Source organism: Mirounga leonina, unplaced genomic scaffold, assembly GCF_011800145.1.
Source record: "Mirounga leonina isolate KUSES-001 unplaced genomic scaffold, KU_Mleo_1.0 Mir_114, whole genome shotgun sequence".
Classification (NCBI taxonomy): domain Eukaryota; kingdom Metazoa; phylum Chordata; class Mammalia; order Carnivora; family Phocidae; genus Mirounga; species Mirounga leonina.
Genome location: NW_023270265.1, coordinates 35,119,610 through 35,134,573, shown reverse-complemented (window position 1 = coordinate 35,134,573; position 14,964 = coordinate 35,119,610). Strand labels below are relative to the sequence as shown.

At 36.6% G+C, this 14,964-nt stretch overlaps 1 protein-coding gene across 2 annotated transcripts in view; it reads right to left on the bottom strand.

Moving 5' to 3' along the window:
- PDCD4 (programmed cell death 4) overlaps positions 1–14,964 on the bottom strand; it is a 27,939-nt gene extending 12,975 nt beyond the window's left edge. The window contains exons 1-5 of one of the 2 annotated variants that reach the window (XM_035028885.1): positions 14,828–14,964; positions 10,552–10,658; positions 4,663–4,965; positions 2,549–2,643; positions 457–570 (exon numbers count right to left, since the gene is read on the bottom strand). In XM_035028885.1, coding sequence (XP_034884776.1) covers positions 457–570; positions 2,549–2,643; positions 4,663–4,965; positions 10,552–10,594 — 555 coding nt within the window. In that variant the 5' untranslated portion in view covers positions 10,595–10,658; positions 14,828–14,964. Of the gene's footprint in view, positions 1–456; positions 571–2,548; positions 2,644–4,662; positions 4,966–10,551; positions 10,659–14,817 lie in introns of both variants that reach the window. The other variant, XM_035028893.1, reaches the window with a different exon arrangement.

The window sequence follows — 14,964 nt, the reverse complement described above, 5'->3', positions numbered from 1 at the left end:
CTTTGTATCTTTGTGTTTTTTTTCTTTTGGGCAGAATACAAAGATAAATTTTATCTTAATCCTGAGCATTGAAATAAATGTCAAAAAAAGAGAACTAAATCAATCATTTTTAACTGAGATCCCTGAAGAGGTTTGAGAAGGTCCACAGATGCCTGAAATTGTTAGTATTATTTTATACACTATCAATTACAAAAATATATAATTGCAAAAATTATTAAAATATTACTTTGCCATTTTTCAGGGAAAGAAATGGCATATAGCCCTCATCACATCCCAAATAGGAAAGAACGAATCTATATTAAGGAAATTTTACTCCATTTCTTAGAAATTCATTTATGCAAAAGAAAATGCTTAAACTTATTCAGTGATCCAAGATCATTTTGCATATGATGTTCTGCTTTTAATAGTGTTTTCTTTCCTATATTAAATAAATCATACTTGCAATTTTAAACCTACCGCAACTTCATTAGTATCTCCATGCTCAAAATATTCCTGTATGATTGGTGTTAAAGTCTTCTCAAATGCTGTTTCATCCAAAGGCAAAACTACAGTTTCATAAACACAGTTCTCCTGGGAGGGAAAGGAGGTGAAAGAGTTATAAATTAATGAACAAAATATTCATATAAACTGAAATTTGTTTTTAGTTTTTTACTTTTTATTTTTTTTTCATGCTCTTAGAAATATTTCCATGTCCAACAATTAGCTAAAATAGGTAAGTATATATAAACAATATGGAATAAAAACAATCTAACATATACCCTGGTAATTTCCTGTCTAAAATTCTCATCACCATGAATTATCTCATGCACAGACAGTACTTTAAAAAAGATGTCATAGGGGTGCCTGGGTGGCTCAGTCGTTAAGCGTCTGCCTTCGGCTCAGGTCATGATCCCAGGGTCCTGGGATCGAGCCCCGCATCGGGCTCCCTGCTCAGTGGGGAGCCTGCTTCTCCCACTCCCCCTGCTTGTGTTCCCTCTCTCGTTGTGTCTCTGTCAAATAAATAAATAAAATCTTAAAAAAAAAAAAAGATGTCATAATGTCTGGGATTTGTTTCAAAATAATCCAGAGCATGGGGGTGGGGGGTGCATGCAGGGGAATACAAGAGGAAAAATAAACGGAGGTACAGGATAAAACAAGACTGACCATGAGTTATTAATTACTGAAGTTGGTAAAGCTGGGAGACAAGTACAAGCATGTTCATTACACTATCCTACTTCTGTATAAATTATAAAATTTATACATATTCTGTATAAGTTAGAAATTTTCCATTAAAAAATAAATATATGTTCATTATAAAATCTATTAAAAATTTACATTCTCATGGATGGACCTAAGTGAAATTAAGACTGAGGAAGACAAATACCACATGACTTCACTCATATGTGGAATCTAAAACAAAAACAAATAAACAAACAAAAAAGAATCAGACCTGTAAACACAGAGAACAAACTGACAGTTACCAGAGGGGAGGGGCAAGATTGGTGAAGGGGAGTAGGAGATACAGGCTTCCAGTTATGGAATGAGTAAGTCATGGGAATAAAAGGCACAGAATGAAGAAAAACAAAATTTACATTCTCAACACTGAAAAAAGATAGTCATGTTCCCAAAATAAAATTTACCATAGAGTTACCATCCTGAAGAGTAATATTTTAAAAGGAACCTAATATCTATAACTCTTTTATGATATTCAAAAGAATATATATTCTTCTCAATTATCATTACTATAGAAACTATATTAACTCAACAGAATTTATAGAAAAATAGTCAACTTGGGGGTGCCTGGGTGGCTCAGTTGGTTAAGCATTTGACTCGGTTTCAGCTCAGGTCATGATGTGATGGGTCTTGAGTTCGAGCCCCATGGTGGGCTCCACACTCAGCAGGGAGCCTGCTTGAAGATTCTCTCCCTATGCTCCTCTCCCAATCTCTCTCTCTCTCTCAAATAAATAAATATATTTTTTAAAAAATAGTCAACTTGGGGCACCTCGGTGGCTCAGTCCATTAAGTGTCTGCCTTCGGCTGAGGTCATGATCCCAGGGGCCTGGGACTGAGACCACATTGGGCTCCCTGCTCAGCAGGGAGTCTGCTTGCTTCTCCCTCTGCCCCTCTCCCTGCCTCAAATAAATAAATAAAATCTAAAAAAAAAAAAAAAAATCAACTCAACAATCCTAAGTAAATCTGTAAAGACCTACTTTTAACTCACTTCAGAAATGAAGTGAAAATTACACATATATCATTATCAGTTAATGTGGTTTCCTAATCCAAAATTTACCTAAAAGTCCAAAAGGACTGAGTGTATGTATGATTTAGATACAGATACTAATGTGTGTACACACATATACATACACACATGTTATATGTGTGTTTGTGTATATATATATATATACACACACACACACTATAAATCATATATACATGATTTGACAGGTACAGAGTATAGATATAGAATATATAATTTGACAAATGTATGAGTAAACTACAGACATGAAGTCAAAAAACTTACTAGCATTTTAAACATAAGATTAAAAAAATTAAAGTAAAACACTGATACCTGGTCGTCATCATAGTTAGGATCTTTCACATCCACCTCCTCCACATCATATACCTGTCCAGGTGTACCCCAGACACCTTTGCCTCCTGCACCACCTGAAAAAGTTTAGAATTGAGAAAGAACACAAAGTTCATAGTTCATAAATTTTAACTAAAATCTGAAATAATTCTAGATATTCAGATATTAATTAACAGTTAAAAAACTGCATTTTAATTTCTATGCCAGTTTTTTCTCCAGTTGAATTATACTTTAAACCTTTTTTCTTGGATCACTGCTTTTTCAGTCATGATTAGATATTATATATTTTATAACCTATTTCTAAAACATCAAGTTGAAATAGCTTATAAAGTTAAAACTAAAAAGGCAGATGCTTTAAAATGAAAGCAAAAACAAAACAAACAAAGATCAGAAAAATATGTAGATCAGGGACCCCAAAGGGTGTGACAATGTAGCTGAGCTCTAAATTTTATTTGACATTTCATAAGACCAAAACAAAAAGAAGTATGTTGAGCCAATAAGATGTGGCATAGGAAACTCAGTAAGGGTGAAATTACTTAACAAAGAAGCACAGTTTCCACTGCAAGTGTTTCAAAGTCAAATACTCCTTAAATATAATAGTACACATTAAACTATACTTGACAACTGGCAATATGTTATGAATAACTAAGCTATTTAAGCACTGACTGCACTGATCGTTATTTCTCTGTACTTCTATTTACAAACAGATGAAGTTTAACAATCCCAACTTTCAAAGTGGTTTTTCTACATAAACTTATTGAAATATTTTTATAACGCTTAATAGAGTACATTATTTTTAAGGTACTTTTCAGTATCACCAACTTTTTTTGAGGTTGTATTTTATATCAACACTAGAGTAAAACAGAATCTGATTATTAGGATTCATTTTGATCTAACCAATGGTTGTAGAGCCATTCAACAAGAATAACAGTTTTTGACCAATCACAAAAACATTTTACAAGAATCCTAGACTATAAATTGAAGTTCACACCATTCAGAAGCTGTGAAATCTCCAAATTATATCAAAACCCTACCACAGACCAAAGCTAACATCCCTCATCAACAAATACTTAAGTATCTACAACTGTTAGTCACTACTTCAGGCACTGGACATAGCAGTGAAAAAATGAACCATTCCTAGGGTACCTCGGTTAAGTGTTTGCCTTCAGCTCAGGTCATGATCCTGGGGTCCTAGGATGGAGCCCATGTCCAGCTCCTCGCTGAGCAGGGAGTCTGCTTGAGGATTCTCTCTCCCTCTCCCCCTGCCCCTCCCCCTACTCATGCTCTCTCTCTCAAAATAAATAAATAAAATTAAAAAAAAAAAAAAAGATCATTCCACTCCAGTATCCAAAAGAGAACTGAAGAGAACTCAGGGGGGCGCCTCACTGGCTCACTTGGTAGAGCCATGCAACTCTTGATCTCGGGGTTGTAAGTTCAAGCCCCATGTTAGGTATAGAGATTACTTAAAAAATAAAATCTTTTAATAAATTAAATTGAATGAATGAATGAATGAAAAGAAAGAACAAACGAACGAACGAACTCGGAACCAGACCTACGAAATCATTAAAATTCTGATCCACTTATTACCAATCTAATTTATGTTTATCCTATATTCTTAACCAAGGACATAATTACATTCATTAGATAATAGGTATGATGAATTGTTTTTAACTTTTATTTATTAAGTAATCTCTACCTGCAATGTGGGGCTCAAACTCATGACCCCGAGATCAAGAGTGACATACTCCAATGACTGAGCCAGCCAGGTCCCCCAGGTATGATGATTTTCTGACCCCACTTTCAAGCAAAGTTAGAGAATACATGCACAATTCATAACTGTACAAAAAAATCCATGTGTATTTTGCTGAAAAAAATAAAGTTCTGCTCAAGAAAACAATCTCCTCCAGAAAAAAAGCTCAACTTAAAGAAAAAGTGGGATGGTCCTCAGATTATTACTTTGTAAAAACATACATAAATCATAAAATCTTACATTATCATTGTTTAAATTTCTTGCCTCCCTAGAACAAGGAAACCATAGTTTAAGTATCAGGTTATATGGTTTTCTATTTGTTTCTTTGGACATGAAATATACCAACCTTTCTTTGGTAGTCCCCTTCCTTTCCCAGATCTAGATCTCCTATCTAGCAACCTTCCCTTTGGACTGGTTGGTACAGTTACTCCACTTCTAAGGGCTTCACTTCCATTATCACTGACTGAATCGCCTCTGCCAGAGTCCCGGGATGAGTTTTTCCTCAGGCGCCTTTTTGCCTTGGCATTAATTCTAGCTTCATTAATGGAGGATGCCGAAATCCAATTTCCATTTATCTCATTTTTTATTTCTTCAGTCCCAGCATTTTCTTCATCACCAGAAAAGAGAGAGTCGCTTAAATTATCAGGATCTTAAAGAGGAAAATGAAGAAAGAAAATGCTACATAAGTACTTTAATCATCCACTGTTATATCAGTTATCATCCTAAGTTATATTAGGTTGAATCACATGAAATTACTATTTTTTAGGTAACAGTCACATATTGGCAATTTCATATGATTTGATCTAATAAATGACAACTAAACAGGATTACTTTTCACATTATCATAGAAAGTAAACTAAGACAGTGAATTTTGGTGAGCAAAGTTTAATGAAAGCATGTTATATGTTTAGAAAATAAAATCTATGTTAATATACAACCACAGATAAAACCTTTCGACTTCTGTGAGCTAAGAGAGTTAAGCAATTGGAGATAGTAAGAAAATACTAAGAATCTTGAGAGAAGAAAGATAAACTATTATTTACAGAATGCCTACTAGCACTGTGCTGGATGTTTTGTCATTTACCCACAAGTTTGAGAGCTATTTATTACACACAGGGTCATTAATACAGATAAGGAAACTAAGGTTGAGAGTGTTTAAATAACTTCCCAAACAACTCATGATTAATTACAGACACTTAGGAAATATTACTAATCCAAAGAGCCTGAAAGGTATTTGGCAAATAAATGATCTGTTGAGGATTCACTGCTTTCAAAGGTAAAGATTGGTGGGCGGCGGGGGAAGGAGCTTGCTTTCAAAGCTCTAATTCACCTCTCCAAACTTGACTTATATCACTTATCATCTTCTATCTTCCAGGCTACATAAAATTTATACATTATTCCTTGAAAGATAGCAACATATTTGGAGTTTCCAATGGTCCCGTTGAGAATGTCATCCCCACTGCTCTTTTCACTTATCAAAATCCTTTAGGATATACTCAAGTTTTATTTCCTCCATAAAAATCTTTCCTAACAATTCTAGCCACAATAACCCTAATGCCCACACACCGTTCATTTACATTACGGAAACCACTTTATTTCTAATTTATGTAGCAGTCTTGCTTTTCCAAGTAAGTCATAAGCCTCAAAAGAGGAACCACGCCTTTACCTGCACTTCTCTGTACTCAGCACCTTACAGAGTATCCTTCATACTATCAACTCCAGTATCTGTGGAGATCAATGGCATGGAGACAGTTGGCTTTGCTCTGAAAATTTTCTAAGTCAGTGAACTACTGAATTAGTTACCCTTGAGCCAGAGTTTTGTTCATTATGGCTAACTCAAGTCAGAGTTGAATCCCTCAAATGGTTTTACATTTCCTAAATGTAATTAGACTGTGTCAAGTCCATGTGTATAGGTTTTAACATGCTTTAATATGTTAAAACTGAAAATTTTTTAAATCAACCTATAAAAAACAAATGTGTTGAAATCTTTGTAATTCTTGACAAAAAGTATAAAAGTTAAGAACATTCTGGTAATCAAAAAACAAACATAACAGTAAGTAGAGTCCAATTACATCATTAGTTTCCTAGTCTCTGTGCCTTCAATCTTCAAACCATCTCCAAACTGCATGAAAACTGATCTTCTAAAACATGCCCCCACTGAAAACCCTTTGAAGATATTCCCACTGGGTCAAAATAAAGTTTAAACTCATTACCTTGTAACTTAAGATCCTTCATGATCTTGCCCCTGCTTACATCATCAGAGTAATCGCTGACCACTCCCACATTCAAACGGTCAGAGCTTAGATTTGATATCATAGGTAGTGATGGGGGGATTAGTTTAGCAGAGAAATACAGAATATATTAGGAAAAAAAGAAAGTATAAAATGGAAGACCAGCAAAGAAAATGTTACAATAATCCATTACTAACTAACTGAAAAGATCAAGGGTAATAACTTCAGGGTAAATAAGAAAGCAACACTCAAAGAAAAAATAAAGAGCTTTTAAACAGAAGAAGCATGAAATGTAGTCTTAAAAAAGTTTTTAGACTAACACAGGAAGTTAGAGTTAGAGGGTGAGTTTGAGACATCCTCACAACCACCATCATAACTAAACGACTGCAACTACTAGTAGCAGTAGTAGTCACAGCAGTAGTGCAACTTCTTTTGTCATTACCATCATCGTTGTTACTACTAGATACCAGGTTCTATGCTAGGCACTTTACATACATGGTCTATAATCTTCACATTCAAATCCACATTTAAATCTCAGATTATAACTGTAGAAAATACAGAGCTAGAGTACAGCAGAGTAGTCACAGCTAAAGAGACAGGACAAGTGAGTGATTATAAAGACAGAGAAGCAGAAGAGTAAGAGGAAGGAGAAAAAAAGACCAGAGATCAGACAAGTTAGATGGAATTTCAAGTAAGAGCAGGCTGTTGAAGAAAACATTAAACATCTACCTGTAACATATTGCTTTCATTATTCTATAATTACGGAAAACCATTAAACTCATCCAGAAGATAAAGGACATCAAATTACAATAAAATGTCACTTTAAACTGTCACTTGGAGTACTAAAGTATTCAATTTCAACACATTTCCCACAACTTTCAACTATTTTAATATCCTTTCCAGTATCTTCATATGACTGCAGCAGAACACATCTAGGTATATTTTATCTATTAGATCTTATTTTTAACCCATGTTTCTATCAATTACTCTTTTGTATTTTGCTATTCATATTTACCTAGTTTTTGTGTTTTTTTTAAGATTTATTTGAGAGAGAAAGTGCACACGCAAGCAGGGGGTGCAGGATGGAAAGGGAGAGAAATCCTCAAGCAGACTCCCCATGGAGTCTGCATGGAGCCCAATGCAGGGCTCAATCCCAGGACCCTAAGATCTCCTGAACTGAAATCAAAAGTTGGCCACTTAACCGACTGAGCCATCTAGGTGCCTCATATTTACCTAGGTTTTAGAGTTCCATAACCACTACTGATCTTACTTTAAGAAAACCAGAAGATAAAAGATAAAAAACCTGAGTACATAATGTGGTGACTTCAAAATTGTTTTCCACTGTGTACTAATTCCCCTTCTAAATCCTATGGTATCTCAGTAGTAACCAATCTAACTTACAGTATTACAGAAGGCAATAATCAAATTTTTAATTAATGGTCCACTGATTGGCATAATTAGAATTAACAATATTAACACATTTCATTTGTTACATACAAAATATGTGCTATGGGCATGACACACATACACTATAATCTCATTTAATCCTCACAATAAACCTACAGAGAGGGCATTTGTACCCCAGTTTTATACATGAGAAAACTGAAGGTCAGAGCAAATAACCTACTTCCCCAAAGTAACAGACTAATACACTAGTCTGACTTGGGACTATTTGCTACAGGAAGAATTTATAGCAAAGGTCTGTCTTAGGCCCATCCAAGTATTGAAGAACTACAAGTCCTTTATATTAAGGTAGTTCTGGCCAGGCATCAAGAACAGGGTTAAAAGAACTAGGACTTGTTATAGACAGAAAACAAAATATGTAAAACTTAAGAGTCGTGCTGTCTCACAGAAATATAATGCAGGCCAAATATGTAATTTTAAATTTCCTAGTATCCACATTAAAAAGAAACAGGTGAAATTAATTTTAATATATTTTATTTAATCTAGTAGATGTTATAAACTTTGAACACAGAGTCAATATAAAAAGTTATTGAGGTCTTTCACATGTATCATATGACCTCACTGATATGAGGAATTCTTAATCTCAGGAAACAAACTGAGGGTTGCTGGAGTGGTGGGGGGTGGGAGGGATGGGGTGGCTGGGTGATAGACATTGGGGAGGGTATGTGCTATGGTGAGTGCTGTGAATTGTGTAAGACTGTTGAATCACAGATCTGTACCTCTGAAACAAATACTACATTATATGTTTAAAAAAAAAAGAAGATAGCAGGAGGGGAAGAATGAAGGGGGGGAAATCGGAGGGGGAGACAAACCATGAGAGACTATGGACTCTGAGAAACAAACTGAGGGTTCTAGAGGGGAGGGGCATGGGGGGGATGGGTTAGCCCGGTGATGGGTATTAAAGAGGGCACATATTGAATGGAGCACTGGGTGTTATACGCAAACAATGAATCATGGAACACTACATCAAAAACTAATGATGTAATGTATGGTGATTAACATAACATAATAAAAAAAAGAGTGCAATGAAGAAAAAGGGGGGGAAGTTATTGAGGTCTTTCATTCATACGAAGTTTTAAAATCTGGAATGTGTTTGCACCCACAGTACATCTCAATTCAGACAAGTCACATTTCAAGTGCTCAATAGCCACATGTGGCTAGGAGCTATCATGCTGGACAGTACAGAAAAGCAACAATTATCTATATGTGAAATATATTCTTAAAATATATTTTTACCGGGGCACCTGGGTGGCTCAGTTGGTTAAGCGACTGCCTTCAGCTCAGGTCATGATCCTGGAGTCCCGGGATCGAGTCCCGCATCGGGCTCCCTGCTCAGCAGGGAGTCTGCTTCTCCCTCTGACCTTCCCCCCTCTCATGCTCTCTCTATCTCAGTCTCTCTCTCAAATAAATAAATAAAATCTTTAAAAATATATATATATATATTTTTACCATCCTCACTTCAATGAAGCAGGAATATGATGCCCATTTATAACCCTAAAAACAAGTATTCACATAGCTACTGTATATAGCAGCACCAAAATAATCATTAATTATTGCAATAATTTTTTCAACTATAATCTTCTAGCACACTTACAAACTGGCAAGAGTTTTCAACTTCAAAGTGTCTGTTCAGATCAAAGAAAACTATATTAATTTGTACATAGTGAATTATTCATTGAAAAAATAAAACTACTGTAGTATTAAAAAATGAAGTATGATAAATATATTTAAATTACAAAACAGTGATCTTTTCAATACTAATAAAATTATAAAGCAAAGAATTATCCAAAATATACCAACAGGAAAAGCTCTCACCATTCAGAATATCGCAAAATCCTAATTAAGATTATTGTGAAAGTTATAAATACATTTTAAGTTGTCTGAAGTTACTCAACATTTAAACCTCTATTCCACAAAACCATTTTTATGATAATGTGCTATTGAAGCATCATGGAAAATCAAGAAAAATACCATAGGTAATATAAGATATAAATTATTAATTAGGAAAGAGATCAAAGATACCAATAATAGTTTATATTATAGAAATCACTAGCTCATTTGAAAATATTAATGAACAGGTTCACTATTCTCCATTCTGTTAAATACAGTTTATTATAAATAGTGGAGGAATAAGAATGTATGGAATGTGAAAGGATAGGCAGAAAAATAAGGACATGTGAAGAATTTCTATAAAAAGAAGAATCACAGGGGCACCTGGGTGACTCAGTTGGTTAAGCGTCTGCCTTCAGCTCAGGTCATGATCCCAGTCAGGCTCCCTGTTCAGCAGGGAGTCTGCTTCTCCCTCTTCCTCTGCCCCTCCCCCCAGCTTGTTCTCTCTCTCTCTCTCTCTCTCTCTCTCTCTAATAAATATTAAAAAAAAATCACAAACTTGATTTTAAAAATAATATAACTCACTTTCTTGTAGTATGAATAAGATGGTTTTTAAAGTAAAGATGGTTTTAATACTATGTTTTCATAAAATTTTGTAGGACCTCAAACATGCTCATAATACAGTCAGGGTTGAAAATATTCTTACTTACCTGTGGGGTTTACATTCAGTATTTGCTCATTTTCTATATCCATTGTTCTTTAATGTCACTTGCACTGATTAAATTACTAATGGAAGTCTTCCCTTGGAATCTATTTCCTTAAAAAGAAAAAAGTTTCAGTATCTTCCAAACTGACATAATTAAGGTAAACTGAATTTACTTAATCACTGTAAAAAAAAAAATCAGCACATAATTTCATTTTTCAAAAAAGAGCTCTCTTTACTTTGAAAAATAGTTTATCACTATTAACATTTGGTTTCAATCTTCCTGACAAATGTATCTGGGTCCAAAAAAAAAAAAAAAAAATACCCATGTTTCTGAATGTGCCAAAGCACCCCTTTAACTTGGAAGTAAAAGATGTATAAACATATACATGTTTATTTCAAATTAAAGCAGTATATACATACTCCAAATTTTTTAGGACTACCAGGACTCATAATTAATCTGATGTACATAATACTGGATAGTTCACTACCAATGAATTGTAAGAACTACTACAAAATGCAAGCAACAGTCTTAATCAAGCATATCACATGACTGTGTTAATTTTTCACACTACAACATATCTGAAGGCAGACAGGTCTGCCATTTTATCAACTACGTGTCCATAATTACAGTTAGAAGACTTTGAGATTTGCAGAAATTTTTATAAATGGTGTTTTCTACAATGAGAGTAGTATTTTCATAATCTGAAAAACCCATTCTTTTTTTAGTTTAAAAAAAATTTTTTTTTAAGATTTTATATTTAAGTAATCTCTACACCCAATATGGGGCTCAAATTTACAACCCTGAGATCAAGAGTTGCATCCTCTACAGACTGAGCCAGCCAGGTGCCTCCCCCATTCTCTTAAAAATATATAATAAAAGAAACAAAGCCCTCGCCTTTAAAAAAGAAATAAGTACAATGGCATTAACATCTCAGTATTATAGACCTCAGTTTCAAAATGGCTTAAAAATTATCAATGCTGAAGGCTTCGATGAAATCTTATTTAACTTAGTGATATAAATCTAACGTTACTTGAAAGATTATCAAAATATATTTTGATGAAAACTTTTACCAGAAGGTGTAACCAAATGATTTTAGAATCTCTCTGTAAATATTTTTAAAATAGTGTTTTACAGTACTTAAGCACTGATCTGTTCAAGTCATACAGGTCTGTTCAAGTCATACAGGTTAGATATAAGCCCTCCCAATCACTTACAATCATTTCACTAGCAGTGTGCTTTCAAGATATAAAATGAACAAATTAATGAAAATTTAACCATAATATATATGATGCCTCCTGGGACTCAACTGACTTTTTTTTTTAAAGTAAACTCACACCCAATGTGGGGCTCGAACTTACAACTAGGAGATTGAGTCACATGCTCCACAGACTGAGCCAGCCAGGCGCCCCTCAACTAACTTTTAAATTCCTTAATATAAACTATTCTAACATCTTAAAAGTTTGTAGTCCTTTGATCCAGAAAAAGGTATTATTTTGTAGAACAAAAATAAACACACCTTAATGTTACAATGATAAACTTCTTAATATGGCATAATCCTTAGGCTACCAGGATGCTATCATACCACTTAAGAAATTAAGAAAATGGTGAGACCACTCTCCAATTCTACTCAGAATAAACAGACTTAAGTGATTCTATATAATGATTTTTCAATATCATAATTTCCACCAACTCTGGATTTAGGGGAGAAAAAATGACCCTTAAAGATATGTATATAGAAATTCATATAAATATATAAACAAAAATGTTTACAAACCTAAGCATCTCCATGTCTGAAAATGCCATATGTTTCATTTTATATGAGTTACATGTTATAGGAAAGTGAAAATGTCTTATGATGTGTGTATGAGCTTTTTAAACTAGAGTTACATTAAAAAGTCTTTTTCATACTTGATGCAAGTAGAATCTTTGAGAGAATACTTTCTGCAGAACCTAGCTACTAAAGGAAATGAAATTATTATAACTGATGTTTATAAGGCCTTTTATAATTCACAGAGAATTTTACAGGCATTATTTCATGTACCTCTCAGAACACTCTTGAGCTATTTACTCCACTTTGCACACAACTAAACAAATTCAGAGAAGGTAGGTGATCTGTCCAAAGAGAGACAGCTGCTCAACGGAAGAACCAGAACCCAGACCTTCTCAATCCAGGACTGCTTGCACAAGTTCAATCCGAGATTTTAATATCCCACAAGAAGATTCTTTTTTAGGGCTAACAGAAGCTTATTAAAACACAGACTCTTGTTGTTGTATCAAATCTTTAAATACTACTTTCCAAACACCAAAAATAATATTTATTTTAAACTATTACACAAAAGACATTCAGTTGGGCAAAGAAAATTATTAGGTATGACTCTCATCTATAACTTACCATATTTGTTTTTATTAAGTAATCCTAACTAGGGGGAAAAAAAAAAGCCTTGTCTGTGTCTTTAGGCAATGATAACGCAATCAAGAACTCAGTCACACTTGATAGGAACACAGACATTTTAAGAATTTAGAGAAAGATAAAGATACATTGCATGTTTTTCCTCTCTTCAAAGTAGTGGAGCTTTTTTCCAGTTTACTTAACAATCCATAAGATTTTTGCCCCAAACTTAGCAAAAACATAAAGCAAAAATTCTAAACGCCACATCCTTAAAACTAAACAATAAAATTAATTCTCAGTAAGAAAGCAAAAGTATACACAGAAGTTTGACAAAATTAAGGCTAACATTAAAGTTTTCATTTCTTCAATGTGTTTTAAAACAGAAACATACAATCAGAAGTATTCAAATGTCATGACATTCCCCAGGAGATAGAGCCTCACCTTCCCACCCTCCCCCCACCCCCCCAAAAAAATCTGTTTCCTGAAATATACCTCATAAACCACTGAGTTTCTGGAGTCAAGTTTAGACCATATGCTAACCAGAAAATTATTTGTATTCATTCCAGGGCTACAATCACAGCTAATTAGCAACTTAAAATAAAATCAGCTAAAAATATTCAACCACAATGATGCAAAATCAAGCAGTACAGAAAATACCAAATTGTCATTTATTTTTGCACTCCCAGCAACTATTTTTCCTTTCTCATGACTACAACAGAAGAACCAATCAAAATATAACTCCAAGATCCCTGATGAGATAGTAAGCGATTTAAGAAACCTGCAATGAAGGAAGGTTAAGGACATAAATACCAGTAATTAAATTTGGAACGCATCTGCAGTGCTCCCCTTTTAGAAAAGTATACGGTGGTTTCTAAAAAAAATTACATTAGTAAGAATGCCAAAATTCTAAAACTCAGCAGTAAAAATACAAGTAAAAACAGGCGGTGACTTTTTTTTTTTTTTTCCACACGACGCTACATTTTTGATCGTTTTAATCTGCAGATACTGCACAGTCGCTGGTTACAGAGCCAGTTCTCACAGGGCACGGGAGCCAGGAGACACTGACTTCTGCAGACAGTTTTCGAGGCTCTGGGGGGAGGGGCCCGGGGAGGGGGGACACACGACCCCTCCTCACGTACACTGCAGCACCAAACTGACGAATGCAGCAGAAACGGCCGGCCTGCGTTTCACAGAAAGAGGGCTCCCTTCCTGTCTTTGTTTTCTCTGGGAGGTTTCCACTGAAACTAAAAAAGCGACCCTTCGCCCGAAGCCCGCGCAGGGCCGGGGAGGCGGGCAAGTGTCCGCCTCCGAGCGGCCCCTCCCGCAGCGGCGGGCCTTGCTCTCCGCAGCGGGCGCAGGCCGGGACCCCGCGGGCCCCAGTCCAGGCCGGCCCCGGGGGATGCTGGACCGGAGCGGCCGGGCCTGGGCTCCAGAGCGCGGGCCGGGGTCCCCCAGGGAGGCCACGGGGGCGGGGAGGGCGCGAACCTTCCTCACAGGATTTCAGTCAGGCCAGAAACACGCCTCCCAACGTCCCCCCTCAAAAGTGAAAACTCGGCCTTCGCGGGGATGAGGGGCAGCCCCTCGCTGGCTAGCGCCCCGCACACCCGGTTAAGCGGGGAGAGGGTCCGGGAGGGGGCAGGCCGGCGCCGCCGCGCTCCGGGCCTCGGCCCGCGAGGGAACCGGGGCCCGCCCTCCGCAGCCCGGGGCGTTGGGGCGCCCGCGGCCCTGCTTGCGGGGCTCGGAGGAGGAGGCCGGACCCCCGCCCACCCGACCCGGCCGCGGCCTCAGGCCCCCACCCCCTCCCAACGTGCGGCGGCCTCCGAGGAGAGACGGGGCTGAGGGACAGAGCGCAGTCGTTCCGAGCGTGCGAGCCGCCTCACCGGTACTGACCCCTCGGGCCGCCGCCGTCGCCGCTGCTCGCCCAGGTCCCTGGTCCGCCGGCCCAGACCCCACAGCTCAGCTTCTGCCGCCGCCTCAGAGCGTCTCTGCCCCCTCTCGCTCTGTTTGTTTTTGTTTTGTTCTACCCA